General features: G+C 40.1%; 1 protein-coding gene across 1 annotated transcript in view; it reads right to left on the reverse strand.

The window, feature by feature from the left end:
• The window catches only part of col18a1b (collagen type XVIII alpha 1 chain b), a gene marked incomplete at its 5' end in the record, with an annotated part of 29,296 nt that overhangs the window by 1,756 nt on the left and 3,677 nt on the right, over nucleotides 1-23,863 (reverse strand). Inside the window, 38 exons of the mRNA XM_079460068.1 lie at nucleotides 87-202; nucleotides 290-487; nucleotides 629-979; nucleotides 1,134-1,166; nucleotides 1,407-1,535; nucleotides 2,426-2,481; nucleotides 2,643-2,769; nucleotides 2,861-2,971; nucleotides 3,069-3,103; nucleotides 3,271-3,324; nucleotides 3,606-3,639; nucleotides 3,733-3,789; nucleotides 3,868-3,939; nucleotides 4,041-4,094; nucleotides 4,377-4,454; nucleotides 5,553-5,603; nucleotides 14,294-14,329; nucleotides 14,460-14,492; nucleotides 14,579-14,662; nucleotides 15,275-15,310; nucleotides 15,392-15,490; nucleotides 15,597-15,623; nucleotides 15,699-15,767; nucleotides 15,880-15,999; nucleotides 16,173-16,244; nucleotides 16,418-16,462; nucleotides 16,557-16,619; nucleotides 16,903-17,019; nucleotides 17,122-17,157; nucleotides 17,256-17,339; nucleotides 17,450-17,503; nucleotides 17,788-17,814; nucleotides 17,923-18,126; nucleotides 18,447-18,586; nucleotides 19,213-19,303; nucleotides 19,785-19,847; nucleotides 20,186-20,284; nucleotides 20,596-21,134. Of these exons, the coding sequence (XP_079316194.1) occupies nucleotides 87-202; nucleotides 290-487; nucleotides 629-979; nucleotides 1,134-1,166; nucleotides 1,407-1,535; nucleotides 2,426-2,481; nucleotides 2,643-2,769; nucleotides 2,861-2,971; nucleotides 3,069-3,103; nucleotides 3,271-3,324; nucleotides 3,606-3,639; nucleotides 3,733-3,789; nucleotides 3,868-3,939; nucleotides 4,041-4,094; nucleotides 4,377-4,454; nucleotides 5,553-5,603; nucleotides 14,294-14,329; nucleotides 14,460-14,492; nucleotides 14,579-14,662; nucleotides 15,275-15,310; nucleotides 15,392-15,490; nucleotides 15,597-15,623; nucleotides 15,699-15,767; nucleotides 15,880-15,999; nucleotides 16,173-16,244; nucleotides 16,418-16,462; nucleotides 16,557-16,619; nucleotides 16,903-17,019; nucleotides 17,122-17,157; nucleotides 17,256-17,339; nucleotides 17,450-17,503; nucleotides 17,788-17,814; nucleotides 17,923-18,126; nucleotides 18,447-18,586; nucleotides 19,213-19,303; nucleotides 19,785-19,847; nucleotides 20,186-20,284; nucleotides 20,596-21,134 (3,694 nt within the window). The remainder of the gene's footprint in view (nucleotides 1-86; nucleotides 203-289; nucleotides 488-628; nucleotides 980-1,133; nucleotides 1,167-1,406; nucleotides 1,536-2,425; nucleotides 2,482-2,642; nucleotides 2,770-2,860; nucleotides 2,972-3,068; nucleotides 3,104-3,270; nucleotides 3,325-3,605; nucleotides 3,640-3,732; nucleotides 3,790-3,867; nucleotides 3,940-4,040; nucleotides 4,095-4,376; nucleotides 4,455-5,552; nucleotides 5,604-14,293; nucleotides 14,330-14,459; nucleotides 14,493-14,578; nucleotides 14,663-15,274; nucleotides 15,311-15,391; nucleotides 15,491-15,596; nucleotides 15,624-15,698; nucleotides 15,768-15,879; nucleotides 16,000-16,172; nucleotides 16,245-16,417; nucleotides 16,463-16,556; nucleotides 16,620-16,902; nucleotides 17,020-17,121; nucleotides 17,158-17,255; nucleotides 17,340-17,449; nucleotides 17,504-17,787; nucleotides 17,815-17,922; nucleotides 18,127-18,446; nucleotides 18,587-19,212; nucleotides 19,304-19,784; nucleotides 19,848-20,185; nucleotides 20,285-20,595; nucleotides 21,135-23,863) is intronic.

A 23,863-nucleotide genomic window follows, 5' to 3' on the forward strand; every position in this document is an offset into this window, starting at 1 on the left:
TAAATAATACAACATTTTACATTTCTGTGTGTGAACTATCGCTTTTAAGTAAATGTGTTTACTTCACTTCCTTTAAGCCAACTTACCAGGCATCATCATTGAGAACATCTCGACCGTCAAATGAATAGATAAGTGTGTCCTCGCTTATTCTGCCCTCCGAATCTCTAAAGATGGACTCCCAATCACCGAATAATACTTCATCCTGTGGTGAACATGGTACACTATATGAAAAAAGACTACGTCTATACTGTGAACCTGTTTTTATAAGTATTGACAAAGTAACACTTACTTTAAGATTTACTACAGGAAGCCGATCCCTGTCATCCTTTCGAACAATAGTATACAGATCCTGTAACCCTGATGACAAGAACGCCCTAAAAGTTCCTTTGAGCCCAATGGCTTGGGCCTGTAAGAAACACTGGTGGTCTACACCTTTAATGCCCAGCATGTCACCCGTTTGGGGTGAGTTAAGGGCGATCAAGTGGAGCTGGGGTGACAAAACAGAAAACATGATATAACTTAAGAATTAATACTCTTGTTAGAAAAACATCCCATGCTCTTCAAAACCATTAAAACAACAATCAGGATTAAAGTGGGTACGCACATACATTTATAAATGAATACTGACCGCAGGGCCTGATGTGTGCGTGTGGGGTGGAAGCTCTTGAACAACGGGCCTGTGATGGTGTGTAGTGTGATATCTGCTGTCTGGATGCGGGTGGCTGCTGTGGGGGTGGTGTCTCGGATCAGGATAGCCTCGATAAACAGTGCCGGCTGATGGAGAGGATCGTGGATCGGAGTGTCTGGGATCAGTTGGATCTGTCTGTCCGTGGTCTCGTGTGTCATGTGACGGCTGGTATCTGGGATCGGGTAACACAGGGTACTGGGCTTCTGAGGGAGCTCGTGGGGGAGACAATGTCGGGTAGTCGTAGGTGTTGTGCACAACTAAAGGGGTCTCCACGGCAGCCGCAGGGTTATCCTGGAAACAGATCAAATGTGCCAGATGATGATCAGATTGCTGGCTTGAATTCTGGTTTGCATTTGTACATGTGAGTATTTTTCACATGTATATACCATCATGGGAATCAAGGATAAATTACCATAAAATGACAAAAAATGTATATGAAACTCACCAGATCCCTTGGAAAATGTGTGTATTCTCCTAGCTTAAACAAAACAATCAGAAACAAGCTTGTTTTAAGATCGGAAACAAGGTACATGTTTAAAGGAAACGAGTCCTTAACATAGCTATAAAAAAAGTGAATATGTTGCATTTATCAAAATGGCCTGAGATGGTGGGTTTCTAATAAACTTCAGTGCAAAACAAAGTATTTAGTAATAAAACAGTGAGAATGAATGCAAAAGATATGCAATATTGTATCAACAATAAAAATGTCAATAAATACCATGACTTGTGTGACGCCGTCATCTACTCTCATATAAAGTTTTCTGTTCTCTTTAACATAGATCAGAGTGCCTTCTCGATGCTGGCGAGTGGAAGGAGCCATCATGTCAAAGGTCCTTAAAATTAAAACCTGATGAAACGATAACAGGAGGTTTTACATTTTTGTCTGTAAAACATTTAACCTTAAAATAAAGAAAAAGATGTGTAGTAGGTTATAGTGGGAATGCACGGTTTGTTTTTGAAATAAAAATAAATGATTAAAATAAATCCTTATAACAATGTACATTTACATTTAAACTTATTCATTTGGCAGACGCTTTTATCCAAAGCGACTTACAAGTATGTGTGTTTGTATTATTTTGTCCAACCCCTATACATTAAACAACACAAAATCATTCTTATTTTTACAATTTTAATTGTAGAACAATGATCAAAACTAGAATGGCCCAAATGTAACTACTGGAAGTATGTTGAGACAAAACTTTTTTAGACAAATCTTAGTCGTCATAGATTTGGAAAAATGTTCAAGCCTCTTAAGGTTTCACCTTGGGACACTTTCAAACAGTATTAAAGGAGTTTTAAAAACATTTTTTATTTTGTAAGTTTGTGAGTGTTGCCACAATTATATCTTAATCAACAATTTTTGCATATGCCTCACGATCAAAAAGGTTTTAAAGATCCTGACGTGTGCAGTTTGATTACTCCCTGGTGGTTGGCTGCAGTATAGGTTATAAACCCCGCCCCTTTATGTAAATGAACAGGACATACAGCAAACTAAAAAATCCAATAACACTTCAAATACGTTTTTCCCAAAGATGGTTTCAGACATTTTACCTAGTTCTTGTCATGCTGATGTATAAGTTTGATTTCAGTTACATATTATAAAACGTTATCAAAAGGGGGCATTGGAAACACGTACATTATAGAAAAATATTCATTTATCAGCTTGTGAAACCAAGGTTTCTAATAATATACAGTAGCTACAGACCGAAGGAAGTCTTACACTTGGTGAAAACTCACCCCAGACAAGGGTCCAGGGGGTCCGGGAGGCCCAGGTGGCCCTGGAATACGGATTCCTAAGGGTCAAGGTGTTACAATAACATGTTTTACAAGGTGTTTCATTTATCAATTTGGGCTGTTATGAATAAAACAGGAAAATGTAAAAAAGAAGGAATTGGATCAAGTCATGATAGCTTGTTGTGTGGGAATAAGTAATTTAAAAAGGGTCTGTATGCACCTGGCAGAGATGATCCAAGGGGTCCAGGTGGACCTGGTGGTCCAGGACTACCTGGGCGTCCATCATAACCCGTTCCAGGGGGCCCTGGGGGGCCAGGGGGGCCACGAATAGATTCTCCTCTTGGTCCCTATAACAAAAATAGCCCCCATTCACACCATAAGTAGAACAAATCCTCAACTTTAAATCTAAAAGCCATCCTTTCATGTCTGTACTCTCACCGGTGGTCCAGGTCTTCCAGGTGTACCCAGTGCACCCCCGTAATGGCCTTGAATACCTCCCCCTGATTCTCCCTTCTCTCCTTTAGGACCCGCCTCCCCTTTCATCTCATTCTATATCATAGCAAAGCGCATATTATGTGCTGTACATTTTCAGGTCAATTTCAGTACTAATTCAAAGATATCTCATGTTTGGTTAAAGGCTTCATACCTTAAATGCATAAATGTCAAAGGTGGTAGTGAGACCTATGGCAGACAATGGCATTTAAAAAAAAGAAATTAATTTCTTCTTTTGTGTTCCGCAGAAGAAAGAGACATATACAGGTTTTAAACGACATAAGAGTAAATCAATTATGACAAAATCATTTTTTGCGGGTGAACTTTTTCTGTAACCAGTAAACTAAGGATCGTACCTGGCAAGCCAGGGATGCCAGAAGGTCCTCTTTCACCCTTGTCTCCTTTGACAGCTGAAGTAATGGAATAACATTTATTTATTTAGCAGATGCTTTTATCCAAAGCAGCATACATATTCCTCAGGATACAGATTCCTTAGAAATAGGATCACACTTGACTATTCAAACATTGATGTTCATACGAACTGGTTTATTGATTCAAGTATTGACGCAATTCCTACTGACACATCGAAAGGCTCCTCCTTTTTTAACATAGTCAGAGTAGAATCGAATACATGTTTATGTTAGAAATGGAATTAATCTATGTTTAAGAATACCATGGCATATAAACTCACCAGAGGTAAACCTTGAGCTGCTGTCATCATAACCCTGAAGGTAGATAACATTTTGTTAAATATGCTAAGCCAATAAAAACATTTTTTTTAGTTTATTTGAAAACAAACATATTAGCACATCACTCACGTTGTATCTTCCCACAGAACCTGGAGGTCCAGGAGGACCAGGAGGCCCAGGGGGTCCCTAAAATCACAATACATATGATTCTTTATCGTAAAATGGAACTAAGAACTAAAAAAAACTAAGTAGGCCATGTCTTACCGGTTGACCATATCCTTCACCGATGCCTAAATCGCCTTTCGCACCTTTTTTACCATTCAGGCCTGGTCGACCCTTTTTTAATCAAGGAGATTTACAAATTTAGGAAACAATAATTTATTGAATATGCTATAAGCCATAATTTAAGGGTTCAGGAAGTTATAAGATATACTCACTGGTCTACCTGGAATTCCAATTTCACCTTTTGGTCCAGGTGGCCCAGCTGGTGCCTAAAGAGTGACAAATGTGACTTAATCTATGTCTGAAATACCAATGACTTGTACATATATTGTTAATCTGGACATTCATTAGCTCCGCCCAACAGGATGTAAACCAAGCAAGCCAAGAGACTTTAAAATAGTCCACTTATATTTCCCCAAGTTGCTTACGTATTGGTTTATAATAATGTAGAGACATGGATGATGTATAATTCAGAACATATTTATGATAGATAAAAAATATGATTTTTGAAACAATTCTCATCAATATGAATGATTCCACAGGTCTCTCACCGACTGTGCAGCTTGTCCACCAATGTAAACAGGGTTCCTGCTAGAGTCAAGGATCAGGCCAGGCTCACCCTTATCACCCTAAACAAGAGAGAAAATAATTTACAGAATGTAAGAGGATTCAAAATAAATGTATAATAAAAATAGTTTATTTGTTGTATAAATTTGTCATCTATCCCTGCTGCATGTCTAAATATTTAACTATAGCATGTACAGCCAAACCGAAATGTATTCAGACACCTTCAACATTTCTCACATTTACAGTGTATTCGCCGTCATTTAAAAAGTAACAAGATAACTCAAGATTTAAACTGTGTCAGAACAATTAATCTTGATAGTGTCAGATAACTTTGATAGAAAGGTATGTGATGGATTAGGTTGAATAGCTGTTTAATTTAAGTAAGCCTATACACTTAGACAATGCCAATTTAGGGCAACCAATTAACAAGTAAGGTCGCATTAGGCTGTGTTCACACTTGACTTTTTTGACAAGAAAAAGTTGACATTGATGCTTTTTTCGTAGTAAAAAAACGCTTGCAGTGTTGTGGTTACAAATAGCAATCGGTGATGTTCAAAGATAGCATTTGTTCATGACGGCAACTTAGAGAGACAGGCTTCATGGGCAGCATAACGGAAGTCTATATGAATAAAAAAACAGAGAGCGTCTTTGCAATAATTCATCACATATTTAAAAAGTACAATACTATTTCTCACTAGAAATGCAATCAGAAGTTATTGAAAGTGAAAATGAAACTTACATTTTTACAAAACAGTTTTTTCGAGCTTGAGCCTTCTCGGCCTTCTCTTTTTTTTAAAACACTGTTTACTCCATAGGATTATAATATAAAACAGACACTAGCTGCTTCAAAAAAGAAGTCAAGTGTGAACACGGCCTTAGCGATTACAAAAAAAAACACAAGCAAAACGTGGTCGGGTCGAAGTGTCTGAATAATTTGATCCCAGATTTTTATCCATTTTACTGGTAGTCCACGGTCATTTTTCCTAAGCATTTTTGTCTTGTTTTTAGTTAAAATATCTAAAACTTCTTCTAACTGTGACAAATTGTATATTGATTAGAGAATTTTTAGATTTTTTTACTAAAAAGACAAAAATGCTTAGTAAGACTGTCCTTTTTTGCAGTGCCATTATGTGATTTGTAAGTTCTGACAGAAACAAAACCTTGACAGAGGCTCCTTGTTGTCCAGTTTCTCCCCTGTCACCTTTTGGTCCCTTTAAAAACACAAAAATACTCGCAATAAAATTAATGAATTTTTCTTTTACCTTCCCGACATACCGAAATCTTCGCCCTTGCCCAAACCAACCAGCGTGTTTTGTTTATAACAGTCAACGAATGAGCAATTATATAACCAACATGGCAACTGAAGATACTACAGGTCCTTCTAAAAAAGTTAGCATATTGTGATAAAGTTCATTTTCCATAATGTAATGATAAAAATTTCACTTTCATATATTTTAGATTCATTGCACACCAACTGAAATATTTCAGGTCTTTTATTGTTTTAATACTGATGATTTTGGCATACAGCTCATGAAAACCCAAAATTATGAAAATCTCGAAAAAATTTCATATTTCATCCGCCCAATAAAAGAAAAGTGTTTTTAATGCAAAAAAGGTCAACCTTCAAATAATTATGTTCAGTTATGCACTCAATACTTGGTCGGGAATCCTTTTGCAGAAATGACTGCTTCAATGCGGCGTGGCATGGAGGCAATCAGCCTGTGGCACGGCTGAGGTGTCAAACAATTTGCATATCATGAAAAGGTTCTCTAAACGAGCTATTAACCTAATCATCTGAATCAACTAATTAACTCTAAACACCTGCAAAAGATTCCTGAGGCTTTTATGGGTAAGATTCATGGGTAAGACTGCCGACCTGACTGCTGTCCAGAAGGCCATCCATCATTGACACCCTCAAGCAAGAGGGTAAGACACAGAAAGACATTTCTGAATGAATAGGCTGTTCCCAGAGTGCTCAGTGGGAAGTCTGTGGGAAGGAAAAAGTGTGGTAAAAAACGCTGCACAACGAGAAGAGGTGACCGGACCCTGAGGAAGATTGTGGAGAAGGACCAATTCCAGACCTTGGGGGACCTGCGGAAGCAGTGGACTGAGTCTGGAGTCAGTTTTTTTGGCCGCGAGGGCTGGTATTGTCATGGCACGGTTGAAATGTGGCTTTCCCAAGGCTGCCTTCACTCACAGCAGCCCTAATCTTTTAATTTATTATTTTATCGCAGCCCCACTCTTTTTTATTTCATATTTATTCGCAGCCCAACTCAGAGCGCAGCCTGCAGGTTAATGATGACGTGATTATCTTTTGACTCCCTGGCCCCGCCCCGACAGCGGCACTGCAAGTTGCTCAAATTAAAAAAACGTCAAAATATAAAAATGGATGACAGAAAGCGCAAAGGCGGCGCTGAAAGAAGAAAGCTCTGGAAACTGACGCGGCCAATTGTTCTAAGCCGACCACATTATTTCTCAAAACAAATGAAGACGACGAGTCGGCCGGTATCCACCGTTCATGTATCCAGAAAGAAATTCACACGTGTCAATAGTTGCAAGTGTGGCAAGGAGAGCTCTTAGCAAGGGTGTTATGAGACTTATGAATAGAATTGCTCGACTACGCCACCCGGTACATGCCGGGAAAACAAAAATAAGCACACAGGTTCGTGATCGTAGTGGAGTGAGCAAGTAATGAATAGAGAAAATTTAAATAGAAAAATATAATCATTTATTACAATAGACACAAATAAATTACTCCAGGTCTAAAAAGCAAACCTGAATAAGATCGAAACAATGAACAATGAAACAAACATTACATAAGACCGGGCTGGAGAGAGAATGCCAGCAAGGGCCGCTAGTTCTTCACACCCCACTCAATACACACCTCTCGTAGACCACGGCAATATTTCACACAACGTGATTAGGGAACATTCACCACCAGCCAGCGTCTCTCCACACCGATACAGATAATAACAAAATACAACTCAACTTACAGAAAGAAATCAAAGAAAATAAAAGACACAAACCAGTAACCATAAGATAGTTTAGACAAAAGTGTATTTGTAACAATGAGATTTCCGCACTCCTTTTAAATCACCAAACTTCGGGTAATCCGCGCTTTCGTTGGCAAACCCGCGGAAGGAGTGGAACTAGGGCATGCAGACATAAACCAAAGAATACAAATGTAGACAACCAGAAAATAAATACACAAAACAATAATCAAACAAAAAAAGGGAAAATGACAATAAGCAATATGCCACGCTGCTGAGAACAGCAAACTTGCTCTCGGCTGCAGACTTCCCGAGCGAGGGAACGAAACAGGCATAAAATGCGTAGCAAGCGTCTTTTTAAATAAACATATTTAAATCGTTGAAATAAAGCCTGGGCAAAGCAGCAGTATAATCATATCAACGCGTTTTCACGTCTCCCGCAACAGAACTCCAAGTGCTGAAACCCTTGGACCGTGAACAAGTCACAGAGTCATCCTAAATAACGTCACTCGTCCCGGGAGGTCCTAATCACATACGAGTGCCACTGTTTAGAAGCCCTGCAATGCACAGCAGCCCGAACATCAATCCGTTAAACCCATCCACTCATTCACAACACTGTTGCCCTGCAGAAAGGGGCGGTCCCCGTAAATGACGCTTTCCCGATACTACAACACCAGTCTTTTAAACACGGTGACCAGTGCTCTGATTGGCTCACCAATCCCCATGACCTCGGCCAATGAGCCACCAGGGCCCTGCGTCACCCTGCTACATTTCACCCCACTTTATATATCGTCGTCCCGACGATAAGACCTCAAATATTAAGTCCAAGGCCTAAAGCTAGCCCTTATGGTATTAGACCTCACCTCAGGAACTAGTTGAACCTCCTCTACAGCCTCCCCAACTGGTCTTGGCAACCGATGCACATTTGAATGTTGGCCGGCAGTAGGCCGTCTGGACCGCCGAAGTAATGACTCATTTTCTTGTGGCCAACTACTCAAAGACTCTAGGTGTTGTCTCAGGTTTACCTCCCGGTTAGAAGAATGACTAACACTCTCCACTGTACGTGGGGCCAGCTCAATTATGGGGGCAGAAATGCTCGTCTCATGTCCTGGCTCTAACTGAACGAAACACAAGTCTACCTCTTCCATACTATCTTCTACTCCTATTTCAGAGTCTCTCGAAGGCCCCCCTTCGCTCCCTACCACAGACTCTGTACCCGTTACCAGTCCTGTACAGGGGCCAACAACTTGATTGCCCAAAACCTTTGGCTTTAAAAGGGAGCGATGGACCCGCTTTACTTTAGACGCATCATCTACTGGTGCAATAGTGTATACTGAGCCGCCTAGATTTGGGGTCCCAATTACTTTATAGAGTACCGAACTCCAAGCGTCCTGAATCTTCTGGCGACCCCTCAGACCACATTCCCGCAGTAAAACTACCTGGTTGACCTCAAGTGGTACATCACGGACTCTGGAATCAAAATATCCCTTCCGCCGTTCAGCCACTGTTCTCAATCGCTCTTGTGCACCATCGAATGCTACCTGCAGCCTTAACTGATGTTCCACAATCCAATCATGCACTTCCCCTTGGGTTGGGTTCGAGACTTTACCTAACAAGAAGTCTACAGGGAGCCGTGGCTCCTGACCAAACATCAGAAAATGGGGTGATTCTCCTGTAGCCTGATGCGGAGTGGTGTTGTACGAAAATAGCACCTGAGGGAGACACGAGACCCAATCCCTTTTCTTAGAAACTGGCAAGGTACGAAGCAGATTATGTAAGGTTCTATTAAAACGCTCACACTGACCATTTCCAGCTGGATGGTATGGCGTGGTGCGGGACTTCTCTACCCCATAAAGCAGGCAAAGTTGTTGGATTAGCAAGGACTCAAAATTACGGCCCTGATCAGAGTGGACCCTTCCAGGGACACCAAACTTATAAAACCATTCGTTCACAAGCACTTGTGCTACCGTTTCTGCCCGCTGATCTCGAGTGGGAACAGCAAGGGTGAACTTGGTGAAGACATCTGTCATTACTAGGACATTCTCTAACCCTGACCGGGAAGCTTCTAGCAGCGTAAAGTCTACCGCCAAAATTTCATTTGGACGAGATGCCAATAGGTGCCCCATGAAACTACTGGCCGCTGGTTCCGTGTTCTTGGCCCTCTGGCACCGCTCACACTCCTGGCACCATCGAGCCACCTCTGCCGTCATTCCTGGCCAGTAGCATCGCTGACGCACCAACTCGGTGGTGCGTTCAATGCCCTGATGCCCATGTTCTTGGTGCAGTCCCTTCATAATATCAGACCGCAACACAAAGGGTAAAACAACCTGTAACACCTCATCACCCCCGTCGGGGCGCTGGATGCGGCGATATATAACCCCCTGTTGTTCCACTAAACGATCCCACTGCCGTAAAAGAATTAATGCTGACTTCGAGAGCTTACGCCTTATCTGAGGGTCGGGAAAGTCTTGCTTTTTCCAGAACCCCAAAATCTCCCCAATAACTGGGTCAGCTTCCTGTAGGCATCCCAAATCTACAACAGAACAACCAGGCAAAACAGTGGTAATTGCCTGAACGGCCAAGGGAACCGGTACTGCATTCACAGCCTGCTGTACAGCCGCTGGTACTGCAGTGCCTGGGAACAGGCCATTTTCTTCCTCTGGCCTAAAGGAACCTTGTCGAGATAATGAATCTGCATTTCTATTACACCTCCCGGGTCGATACTTGATTTCAAAATCAAAGCTAGACAACTGAGATGCCCAACGCTGTTCCGTAGCGCCCAATTTAGCTGAGGTCAAGTGGCTGAGGGGATTATTATCAGTATATACCACACACTTTTGGCCTAACAGGTATTCTCTGAACTTCTCTGCCATTGCCCATTTTAACGCTAAAAACTCCAATTTCATGGAACTGTAGTTCGTCATATTGCGTTCCGTAGGCCTAAGGCCACGACTCGCATAAGCAACAGGTCTCACTCGCCCAGCCTGATTCTGTGAGAGGACTGCTCCTAGTCCGCCAAAACTGGCATCTACCTCAAGAATAAAAGGAAGGCTAAAGTCTGCATATGCAAGCACAGGCGCAGTAGTAAGCTTACCTTTCAGGGCCTCAAAGCTTCCCTGACATTCTGCAGTCCAACCGTTAGCAACGCTCAAGTCTGTTCGCTGCCTAAACTTTACAGCTCCTAGTTGTGCAACCAACCGATGCAGAGGGGCTGCCAACTTTGCAAACCCCTCTACAAAACGGCGATAATAACTTGCAAAACCGAGAAATGAGCGCAATGCAGATACGCTGTTAGGCTGGGGCCATTGAGCAACTGCCTCTATCTTTCTCGGGTCAGTGGAGACCCCCTCTGCTGAGATCACATGCCCCAAGTAAGACACCTTGGTCTGAAAGAAGTCGCACTTTCCTAACTTTGCCTTAAGCCCCTCACGGTGCAATCGATTCAGAACCAGTTCGAGACGTTGCAAATGTTGTGCCACTGAGGATGAAAAGATTACTATATCATCGAGATACAACAATAATGATTGGCCCTGCTGATCACCAAACAGACGCTGCATTAGCCGCTGGAATGTGCTAGGTGCATTACATAAACCAAATGGCATGCGGTTCCATTCAAACAGCCCAAATGGTGTGCAAAAAGCCGTTTTTGATCGATCCGGTTCACTGACTGGGACCTGATTGTACCCGCTGGTTAAATCCAACGTTGAAAACCAACGGGCCCCCGTCAGTGAATCCAATGACTCCTCTATACGGGGAAGCGGAAAGGCATCCTTCCTAGTTTTTGCATTCAATCGACGATAGTCTACACACATACGCAGACTACCATCCTTCTTCTTAACAAGAACTATGGGGGATGCAAAAGGGCTACAACTTTCACGTATAACTTTAGCCTCTAACAGAGTATTAATATGGGCCTTCACTACCTCATATTCCGACGGAGGAATTCGACGATGTCGCTGTCTAACCGGGATGTCGTCCAACAATGGTATTTCATGCGAAATTAAACTGGTACATCCCAGATCTCCCTCGTATGCAGAAAACACTGTTTGATACTGACCCAATAGTACCCTAGCCTGCTCTTGTTCTTCCAGCGATAGCTGAGACAAATCTATAGCCTTCACCTGCTCTGCAACCGAAGGTGCCACTTGTGATACCTGTGCACTAACAGTAGCTGCTACAGTTTTAACCTCTGTAACCCCTGAGGGTAAACTAACAACGTGTACGCTAGTTAAAGTTCCCAGCTGTGTCCGTGGGTACAACACAATATCAGTAGTACCAACATTCACCACTGGCACCAAAACTGTGCCTCTACTGACACGCACCAATGCCGGTGATGCCAGCAATCCAGCGGGCAGGCCAGAATCAGGAGGCTCAAAAAGCACTGTGTCATGCAAAAACTGCTCAGAGCAAGTAGCTGTTATTAATTGTAAAGTGCCGCCTGGGACACGCCACACCCTGCCGACTACGCCAAATGTGGCAAGGAGAGCTCTTAGCAAGGGTGTTATGAGACTTATGAATAGAATTGCTCGACTACGCCACCCGGTACATGCCGGGAAAACAAAAATAAGCACACAGGTTCGTGATCGTAGTGGAGTGAGCAAGTAATGAATAGAGAAAATTTAAATAGAAAAATATAATCATTTATTACAATAGACACAAATAAATTACTCCAGGTCTAAAAAGCAAACCTGAATAAGATCGAAACAATGAACAATGAAACAAACATTACATAAGACCGGGCTGGAGAGAGAATGCCAGCAAGGGCCGCTAGTTCTTCACACCCCACTCAATACACACCTCTCGTAGACCACGGCAATATTTCACACAACGTGATTAGGGAACATTCACCACCAGCCAGCGTCTCTCCACACCGATACAGATAATAACAAAATACAACTCAACTTACAGAAAGAAATCAAAGAAAATAAAAGACACAAACCAGTAACCATAAGATAGTTTAGACAAAAGTGTATTTGTAACAATGAGATTTCCGCACTCCTTTTAAATCACCAAACTTCGGGTAATCCGCGCTTTCGTTGGCAAACCCGCGGAAGGAGTGGAACTAGGGCATGCAGACATAAACCAAAGAATACAAATGTAGACAACCAGAAAATAAATACACAAAACAATAATCAAACAAAAAAAGGGAAAATGACAATAAGCAATATGCCACGCTGCTGAGAACAGCAAACTTGCTCTCGGCTGCAGACTTCCCGAGCGAGGGAACGAAACAGGCATAAAATGCGTAGCAAGCGTCTTTTTAAATAAACATATTTAAATCGTTGAAATAAAGCCTGGGCAAAGCAGCAGTATAATCATATCAACGCGTTTTCACGTCTCCCGCAACAGAACTCCAAGTGCTGAAACCCTTGGACCGTGAACAAGTCACAGAGTCATCCTAAATAACGTCACTCGTCCCGGGAGGTCCTAATCACATACGAGTGCCACTGTTTAGAAGCCCTGCAATGCACAGCAGCCCGAACATCAATCCGTTAAACCCATCCACTCATTCACAACACTGTTGCCCTGCAGAAAGGGGCGGTCCCCGTAAATGACGCTTTCCCGATACTACAACACCAGTCTTTTAAACACGGTGACCAGTGCTCTGATTGGCTCACCAATCCCCATGACCTCGGCCAATGAGCCACCAGGGCCCTGCGTCACCCTGCTACACAAGCTAGCTCATTGTTAGAGCGCCCGTCCCACATTCGGACCGACGTCATTATACAATGAATCCGGGATAGATAAAGTTGAAGAGACCAGTGCTGTGCTCAGGCGTTAATTAATGTTTTAGGGTTGTCCATGTTTCCTTGAAGCTACACTTATGCAGAGAAAAAAGAGACGAAACAATCATTAGAAATCATTGTGAAAGAAAAGTCAGATGACAGTCCAATAGTTTAATTATTTAACTAATGTTCTCATATTTAAAAAAAAATATTTGAAGTTGTAAAGCAGACGTTTCATTAAAATAAATTATAGTGTCATTAGACAGTGCAATACATTTTATTTTAATCTTTTGTAATTTATATTTTTTTCCTTATTTCAATGTTTGGATATTTATAAACACTAATTCTTAAAGAAAATAGATTCTGATACTGTCCTGTTCTAATAAATCTTCACTGTGAAGCAAAACTTAGGCTACTGTATTTTCACTGAATGACAATGAATTCAAGGCTGTAGAGAACAGTGCGCTATTGCAGACTTAGGTTTTAATTATCATTATTTTAATATAGTCAGTCGTAAACTAAAGTGGGCCGGTCTAAGGCATGAAACTCCAGGGCTGAAAATGAGTCCCAATCCGGCCCTGCCTGAACCCCATAGAGAATCTGTGGGATATTGTGAAGAGAAAGTTGAGACGCAAGACCCAACACTCTGGATGAGCTTAAGGCCGCTATCGAAGCATCCTGGGCCTCCATAACACCTCAGCAGTGCCACAGGCTGATTGCCTCCATGCCACGCCGCATTGAAGCAGTCATTTCTGCAAAAGGATTCCCGACCAAGTATTGAGTGCTTAACTGAACATGATTATTTGAAGGTTTACTTTTTTTGTATTAAAACACTTTTCTTTTATTGGTCGGATGAAATATGCTAATCTTTTGAGATTTTCATAATTTTGTGTTTTCATGAGCTGTATGCCAAAATCATCAGTATTAAAACAATAAAAGATCTGAAATATTTCAGTTGGTGTGCAATGAATCTAAAATATATGAAAGTTAAAATTTTATCATTACATTATGGAAAATAATGAACTTTATCACAATATGATGTTTTTGAGAAGGACCTATATGAAGGCATTAGCCCATGGCAGAACTAAATGTTCTCTGAAGCACAGAGTTACTACATTTGAAAGCATTTTACTATAAACTGGTTAGATGAAAGCTGAGAAATATAATTTTACAATTAAAACTTACTGGGAATCCTGCCTCACCGGGTATACCAGGTGGACCCTAATAAAACAAAACAAAAAGCTTGAAGTGCAGTTGTATTATAATTCAATAGAGATCACTAGCACAATTACTGTAGAAGGTAGAGTGAATATTATAAGCATAATGATTAATATTTATAATTGCCACTCACTTGTAGTTCAGGGATTCCTTGACCCACATCCTTCTGAAATTAAACATCATGTGAGAATCATTTAGACTTTTTATGAATTTGGGTGTTGTCTAGATGTAAATTTGTATAATAACACTTACAGTGCATATACTACAGTTCATTTGTCCTGGAGGACCTGGTGGCCCTGGTGGTCCAGGAGGTCCTCCCAAAGGACCACGCTCACCCTAAAGACAAATACAGATGTTATTATAAACTGCCTGTTTGCTGTATTTCCACTCAATTATATTAAAAGTCTCATTGTATGACATTTAGCGGCAATTAGTGGTGAGGCTGCGAATTGCAAGTTTTTAGTAAACTGCCTGTTTATATCCACTTAAAGCTATTTAAAGTCCTGTGTAAGAAATGTAGCCACATCTAGTGGTGAGGTTGTGAATTGCTACAATAAAAACCAGCTCAGTCTACCCCTCCCTTTCGAAGTACTGCGGAGGCTGACACAGAACTAAGATGTTATCACGTTTTCCCTTCTTTGCCAAAGGAGAGAATGTATTTACGAAACGTGTTCAGTAGAGCAGTTTGTCAGTTTAGGGCTACTATAAAAAAACATGGTGAATTCCATATAAGGGAAGCTGCGGTGTATGTATATAGAAATAACTCATTCTAAGGTAATAAAAACATAACGCTTCAGTAGGTCTTTATACAGCTCTCAAAACATGGTTATGTACTGTATATTATATTGCATTTCTGTCACTTGATCCTCCAAAAACATTACACATGGCACCTTTAATGTTAGAGCGATAAATCACTGTTGACCCTAAAGAATCTTAAAGATCACTCACTTTGTCACCTTTCCATCCTCTTTCTCCCTTTAGTCCCTGTGAAAGTCAAAATGATATTCATTTGATAAGTTACAAAATGAATTTCACGCTTGATCAAGGCTTTCAACAACCACTTACTATTGGTCCAGGGAATCCATCAAACCCTGGGATTCCTTCTCGTCCTCTTATCCCTTCATCACCTTTCTGACCTGAGAGACCTGGGAAACCAGCCTTGCCCTAAAGATGTAACAAATAACATTTTAACTCATTTGTGGTCATCAACATTAAGAATGTTTCACATTAGAGAGAGAGAGAAAGAGAGAACGGGAGAAAGATATCTTACCGGTAGTCCAGGTATGCCCTGTGGTCCCTTCAGAGAAAATAAAAACAGTGGTTAAACACTGTGACAATTATTTTGACAAAACAGAAAGTGATCTGAAGTTACCTGTGGGCCTGGTGGCCCCATGATGCCTGGAATATAATTAAGAGTAATTTCTTTTTCTTCTCCATCAGCCTGCAAACACACACACACATATTATCATATTCATCTACTTCTGAAGACTAAAGTAATACTAACCGATCAAAAGCCACAAGGTAAACTTTCTAAATAAATTTAAGTAGCTTACAGTAATTCGGATGGCTGGCCCTGGGGGTCCAGGAGGTCCTGGAGGTCCCTGAGGCCCCATAGATCCAGGAAGCCCAGGTATCCCTTCCTTGCCTGGGATCCCAGTAGATCTCTGTGAATCCTGCAGAGAAAGAAATGGGATGCATGTGTATAATACTGCAGCATCTACAAATGTGTTCTGCTAATTTATTTGTTAGACTAACAATTAGTCAAGACAACAATGTACAGCAGGTTATTCGAGAAACACATAATAGTCACATTGGTTAGTGCTTAGACACTCGTAATAAGGAATACCTGTGACCCACTAGCATCCCAGGAAGGGAACCAATTGGCGAAAAATGAAGTAAAAGCAGAGGAGGAGCTTTGCTACAAGAAGAAAAACATAAATGAGGTTCCAAAAAGATATTGAAAGCCTCAGAGATATGTGGATATTTGATTATACCTATCCAAGTAGGGTTGGATCACATCTACAATTGATTTCTACATCAAAATCTAATTTATTAAAAAGACACATTACTGAAGCTGTTACAATGTCTTACCTCTTCCCCTGTAACTACAGGCAAGCCAACCTTACCACAGTCTCCCTAACAGAAGAAAACAGACAGAAAACATAAGATATTGCCTTACAATTCATATCGGACATGCTGTACCGCATGTAGCTTTTGTTTTGTCCTCTACCTTTTGTCCTGAGGGTCCTGGAGGCCCAGGAGCACCAGATTTTCCAGGTCGACCTGGAGGCCCCTGAGTCATAAAAATAAACAAGCTATATCAACTATAAAATTATATCATGTAGAATTTAATAAAACGGAACAGGATTTTATTTTCTATTTTCTAAAAAATCACTAAGGGAGTGCTTCCTGCATGGCGTGGAATAAATAAAACCATTCATAAATAAATATAACTTAAAATATCATAAATGTAAAAATGAATGCATTTGTGCATTAGGCTGAAGTCACAATATGACTCATTCTGAGGACCACGGTTCAAACATATTATAATAGACAATGAAAGAATAATTTCTTACAGGACGCCCATGGCCTCCATTTAGTCCAAGGGAGTCAGTGGCTCCATCAAATTCAGATTCTACACCAGGTCCTGGGGGCCCAGGAGGTCCAGGTGGGCCGGGAGGACCACAAACACCCTGAAAAGATGAGAACATACTGAATCAAATACATTTGATATGAATGTTTAAGTAACCAGTTCTAGCCACAGAGGAGCTTGTTAACGCATATCTAATACATACCGGCAGCACCCCAGAACCTTCCATATCCACAAAGGCCTGAAAAGGAAACGCGCATAAAACATGAAAGATAAAAGATCATGCTAGGCTATAAATAGACACACAGCTTAATAGGCATAAAGACAATTTAAACTCACATTTCTGTCTAAGGTGGGTGGTCCGGGAGGTCCAGGTGGCCCAGGTAGACCTCTAGGGCCTGGTTGTCCTTGACCTTTCTCTCCCTGACCATACAACGAAAACACATGTGATACTGTTAAAGTATGATTTGTAAAAAGATTATATATACAGGATATAATAATAAATATTGATTAAATCAGATCTGGCAAAGCACCTTCTGTCCTTCAGGTCCAGGTGTTCCTGGAAAACCACGAGGTCCTTCAGAGCCCTGTATGGTAAGACCAAAGGAGAGTGTTAAAAGACAACAACGATAATAATAATAGCAACAACAAAAACAATAATAATATGTTTATTTATATTGCACTTTTCGTACAATGAATGTAACTCAAAGCACTTCACAAACATAAAACATGCAGGTAATGATAACATTATGTCAATGAAAAATATTCAAAAATAAAATATAAATAAATAAAACATTATAACAAAATTACACACAACTCCACAAATTATTACTAATAAAAAACACTGTAAATAACTGTCCTGAACACTCACAGGTTTGCCCTCCTTTCCTGGATCACCCTATACAAAATAAAAGCAGAAGCTTGTTTAGATCTTTTACTACACACACACACACACACACACACAATTTCTTAGTTTTGGATGTCAAAGGACGTTTACAACACTCACTGGTTTCCCCTGGGGGCCATGGGGACCAGACGGACCCTCTAGTCCAGGTGGTCCTGGTGGGCCCATTGAACCCTGCACCTTCACAACTTTTTCGTCCCCTGTGTCTACCAGTTCTATTAATTGACCCTGGGGCCCAGGAGGTCCAGGTGGCCCTGGAGGTCCACGATCACCTTTAGGGCCAGGATATCCAGTCCCAGTTGTATCCTATACAGAGAAAAGGACAGCATCTCTTCACAACATAACTCTGGTAGAGAGTGTGTAAAATTGGTCTGGTATATCTTCATTCCTTTTCTCTATGACTACCCTAAAGAAGCAAAATGACTTAGATTAACATACCTGTCACTATATCAAGCATGTAAACATCACCACTACAAACCACTTCAGTTTATGCATCATTTACTATGAAAATTGCTTATCCAGCCTCTGATTATCAACTGATCCAATGGTCTATTTGACTTATTTTCTATTTCAAACTGTTATGCATGCTGTCTGAAACTATCAAAGAAACAAGAATACAGCAGCACCTTTTCTCTACGGGTTCCACCTGTGCTAGAGTTAGAAGTCTCACGAGCTGACATGTCATCCTTTGGCCCTTTTAAGCCCGGGTCTTCTTGGTCCCCCTTCTTTCCCTTTGTCCCTTTATTTCCTTTAGTATCAGAGAAACCTGGCAAAACATTATGGTGCCGTCTTAGACAAAGACCATCTAAATATGCAACCCATGGTCCCCATTGGCATTGGTTTTGTGTGTTAGAAGTCAATGTGGACCAAAGGTTGCATATTTAGGTCCAACGGTTTTCTGTTACCAACATTTAAGAGAATTTCTTATTTTGTGTTCTGCAAAGTTGTACAGGTCTGAAATGACAAGAGTGTGTGTAAAAATGACAGAATTTTCATTTTGAAGGTGAACTATCTCTTTAAGCAACGCGATTGTAGTGGCATGCACATGCCAAAAGATGGCGCCAAATGTATATAGAAAGCAGATTGTTACTATTGCTAATCTCACTAACAAAAATCATTTATGGCGTAAAATTTGTATTATCATTGTTGTTTTTATTTCAAATTGTTTTTCCGAATGCATTCAACAGAGAGTTCAAATCCAGAATAGGCTACACCAGGTGTTGGGAGTGAGTTTACTGCTATCACTGCAGTCAGCACCAGGAAAAAAGAAAATGCATTATATAATGAATAATTGCCTATATTGGTGAGTTAAATGAAGATCAGATATCATAGTCAGACTTAAGATCAGACATTTTTATGTGAGTAATCTGTAAAATGAGTAATTTCACACACCTATCTCTTTCGGATGATCATCTATGTCAAGTTTAGGCTTCTGTATCATCGTAGAAACAGGTGGTGGAGGCAGGGGCTGCAAAACTAAGGCCTTTTTTGAAATGGAAAACATATAAAATGTCTTCTATACACAAGTTTATCAAGTCAAGGATATATTTTGTGATGGGCATCAAATGTTATTTTATAAACGTCATAATAACACTTGAAGAGTTTGGTTCCAAAATGACATAACTATAATCATGTTTTTTTTTACTGTGCATTCCAATTAATTTCAATCAAACTGCAGTTGGTTTGTTTTGATATAAGCCATAATAACTACAAAAATACAGCTTACTAACACAATAAAACGCAACAAAAAAATCATGTTTTTTTTAACCAAACTCTTCATTTATACACAGTATTTAAGGTTAACTTGTTTGATAATGATCATTCTAAAATACAAAATACAAAAAAAAGAGATAGAAAAACAGAAGTCTATAATACATTAGTCATTTAGCAGACTCTTTTATCCAAAGCGACTTACAAATGAGGTAAACAACAGAAGCAATTGGAACAACATAAGGACAACATACTGCAGTGTGTCCTTTCTCTATTGTGTCCACCATTCCATTTCCACTTCCACTGCCCCCTGAACCCTAAAAATAATGACAAGCATTTACCAACTATGAATATTTAGTTAAATCAGCCCTCTCACAGATATCCATAATGTATGTCAGTGCAAAGAGTCAATGGTATATTCTTTTAATAGAAGCAATGCTCTCCTGACAGTTTCATGAAAATAATAATGTTACAATACTCAAAAATATATCTACGTTTCTCAATCCACACATAACGTGATTTCAATAGACAGCAAATGTCTATTTTTAATAAGTCAGAAACGTAATTCTCTGCTAATAGAATGCTAATAGAATGATATTCAAGTTTTGGCTTTTTTGAGAACTAAAAAATGACACAAACATTTTTTGCGGCTTACATAATCATCCTCATCATCATCATAATCACCGTCTGCTTCATCACAATGACGCTCAGCAACCCTTGGGTTACCAACCACCCTTAACTCTGAGATCAGACCCTGGAGAAGTATACACACAAAGGTTTATTTCATTATATTATTATGGACATCTTATAGATTTTTATTTTCTGAACACATAACCAGTTAACATTATTTGTTTCATAAGAATGATTTGGGTATATAAAAGTTGTCTAGCGAGGATCATCTAAATTGTTGTTGACATGTTTCACTTTGTACACACATATCACACAAATACAAAACAATACACAATATTAGATATTTTTTTTGAAACATTCAATTGTACTCTAAAGTGCACGAATGTTATTAATATATGAGATGCCGATGCCCTTTGGTTTATGCCCCGACAATACCTGAAATTTGTCCGGGTCAGCAGTGCCACCCTGTCCCACAAAGATGCCTGTGTCTGTCTCAATCTTCATGTCATCAGGTGAGCGCTCAAACTTGACCACTCTGGGTTTAGAATCGCAGTCCTCATAGAAAGACAACTGATCCAGGTTAACAGCCAAAGAGAAACGGCTCCACTCATCAGGCTGGTATGGGACCTCAAAGCTGGCCACCTCTCTAGATTTATCTGAATCAGGCTCTGTGTAATAAAAAATTACTTTCCTTTTGCCGTCCTCCACAGCCGAGAGCTTGACCCCTACATACATGATCTGTTGGTTGGAATCGGTGATGGAGAAGACCACCCCGGCATCTTCAGAAGTGGGCTTCAAGTGGAAGACAATGGAGAAGTCTCGAAAAAAGGTACTGGGAAGGTGGGCACGTGCCATCTTCCCTGCATTGGTGTCCTTATTAAAAACATATGCAGTTTGACCATTTGGGCCGGGGACCTGGAGGATTTGTTGTGGTGTGTCCCCAATAAGTTGAAGCAGGGAGATTCCACTTTCTTCTATGGACACAAAAATACCCAGAATCAGTTTGCATGTTAGGTTTTGCAAGCATATGAGGACAGTTTGACAAGAGTGAATGTCGCATTTGGTGATTTTGGTCTCAGTCTACATCCAGTTACTAATAATGAGCTCCCAGAATCCTTAAATAGCATGAGAAGAGACAATATAAGATTTTCTTTAGTAAAACAACTATAGTTAAAATAGGCATGACACTGCTGTTCTCTAAGGACTAAAACACTTTTTTGTCTTGGTCTCAGGCTAAGAGGACTTGCATTATTTCTGTTTCCCCCTAAGTCCACCCAAGCTAGGGAAAAAAGTAAGATACAGTGGAACAAAACTCTAAGGGTGCATTACAGTACGCTCTGGGAGAATTAGACTAAATTTAGAATGCTGATTATGTGAATTTTAAGAGTTTTGCTTTCTCATGGTTCGCAGAGGAATTAAGGGATCTAACTATATTCAGTTCACAGACATTTGACCAAATTTTAAAGATAATACTCGAATTTGTCATTTAAAAGTTTTACACCTAACAAAGGTTATTTCAAACTGGTAAACTACAGTATAGTTAAACTATATTATCTTTATATATAATATATACTATATTATATTATGCATATCTGAAATGACATGATGTGAATGGCATAGTGGCAAGCAAAAAAGAAAGCCGTTAATTGAATTATACATAGATATCTTGAAGAGGCTTAGATGAGATGAGAGTGGTGATGTTATTAATTTACACTCTAAAACTGTAATTTACAGAAAAAAACATATTTTACGGTTTATTTCTGGTGCCCCAGCTAGTTTTTTTCACAGGATTTTGTTTTTACATTGTATCAGAGTTAAGCCTAAAGTGAGCAGATCTCCAGTTCCCTTCATCCCAACAAAAAAAGGAGAAAGAAATACAGTCATTGTTTTTCATGCCACAGTCAACGTCTCTGGACAGCACAAACCCATTATCACCATCTGTTTTCTGCGGTGGAATTTTGGGCCAAAAACTTCAGCAAGAATTCTATTTTTTGCAGAAGACTTCCTCATCCCCTTTCCAGAGGAAAAGGGGGAACAATGGGGGCTAAGGTTTTCCTGTTTTGGCAATGCCCAAACATATTTTGCAAGGGTGAAGTTTTCACCATATTCTCCATTAGTTCACGCTTGACTGTAAACTCCTTATGTGAACTTCAACTGATCAAAATAATATACAGTGCATTACTGTAATTATTAAAGTGATTTAAAGTGAATTCTGTCATCATTGTTCTGCTAAACACAAGGAGGATATTTGGAAGAATGTCAGTAACCAAGCAGAGCTTTTCCCCTTTTAGAGATCTGCTCGATTACTGATATTATTCCAAATATCTTCCTTGTGTTTAGCAGAACAAAGACATTTTATTAAATGTATTATTAGCTTATTAGGTTTTCTTAACTTGTCAGGGCTCCAGACAAAAATAAATTAAGGATCCATTGGCTCCTATGGAGGAAAAAACAGGCGCCAAATTGTTTTTTGAGAGCCACATAAAGTGAACTTGAAACTACTTTTAGTTATCCTGTTGTGTGTAGGATGTGGACCCCCTTGTAGGTTTTGCTCACATAATGTTTTTGTTCAAGTTATTCTTCTTCCTACACAGTAAGTATATACGGAATCTGCAGACTTTTCATGTTAATTCTGCACAAAGATTTGGGAAACATCTGCAGAATTCTGTGGAAAAGTATCAAATGTGTTTACATATAATTGTGTGTAAATGTGTTAAAAAAATGCTTCTTGTCTATAACGCATATTTTAATGCAGTTGAAAGCAGATTTGGTTTCTGCTTTTTTAAAAAGAGGCAGCTTTTGTATTGATGCTAAAACGACTGTTTAAACTCTGAATACACCAAACCAAATTTGTACTCTGTATTAATTTGAACCAACCAACAAATTTTTCGTCCTCAGGCTCTGTCACAGCAAATAACGCATCAAAGTAATGCACTCATGTTGTGTTTGTATATTTGTTGATAACAAGCGCATGGCGATCTCTGCAAAAATGTCACTCACAAATTAATATTTTTAGTCGCAGTCTGGAGCCCTGCCACAACAACTAGTTTCACCTCTGAAATTCTGTCTGTCATTCTGTATTTTAGTGATACAGTACACAACATTGGAAATTATGCATTTGTACCAAATATTAGCACAGCTGCGTGCGTTGCTCAGACACCACAGGCGAATCTGAACATCAGCATACTTGTCTGACATTGGATAAAGGCAAAATAGTGTGTACTTCACAGCTGTATACTTGAAAGCGACATCTTAAACTAAAATCGCCAGTCTGAGCACATCTGACCCTGGGAACGGGATGTCCAGTTCCCGGGTCATGTTTCGACATCAGTGGCAGATCAGCAACTTTTCCACACTACACCATGATCCACATTTACCACGGCTGTCCAGTCACTCACCCACTCGGCCAACATTCAGTTCATTCTTGTGTTAATCTGTCACCATGTTTCAAAACACTCACACAGGGGATTATGGGAGTATAGCTGGCCCATTATTAAATCCAGATGTTCCCACTTGCCTCTTCATCTCACCTCATACATCCCAAACACAATCCTGATAGACCTGCCATCTGTTCATGTACAGTAAAATGACTGTGGAGCCATCTATACAGTTAACTAAAGTCTGGAATATAAACTACTAGTGAGAGAGTAGATTACACAGTAAGAGAGTGTGATGTCATTGAGAGAGTAGATGGCAACCAGAG

Source organism: Barbatula barbatula (assembly GCF_947034865.1).
Source record: "Barbatula barbatula genome assembly, chromosome: 7".
Classification (NCBI taxonomy): Eukaryota; Metazoa; Chordata; class Actinopteri; order Cypriniformes; family Nemacheilidae; genus Barbatula; species Barbatula barbatula.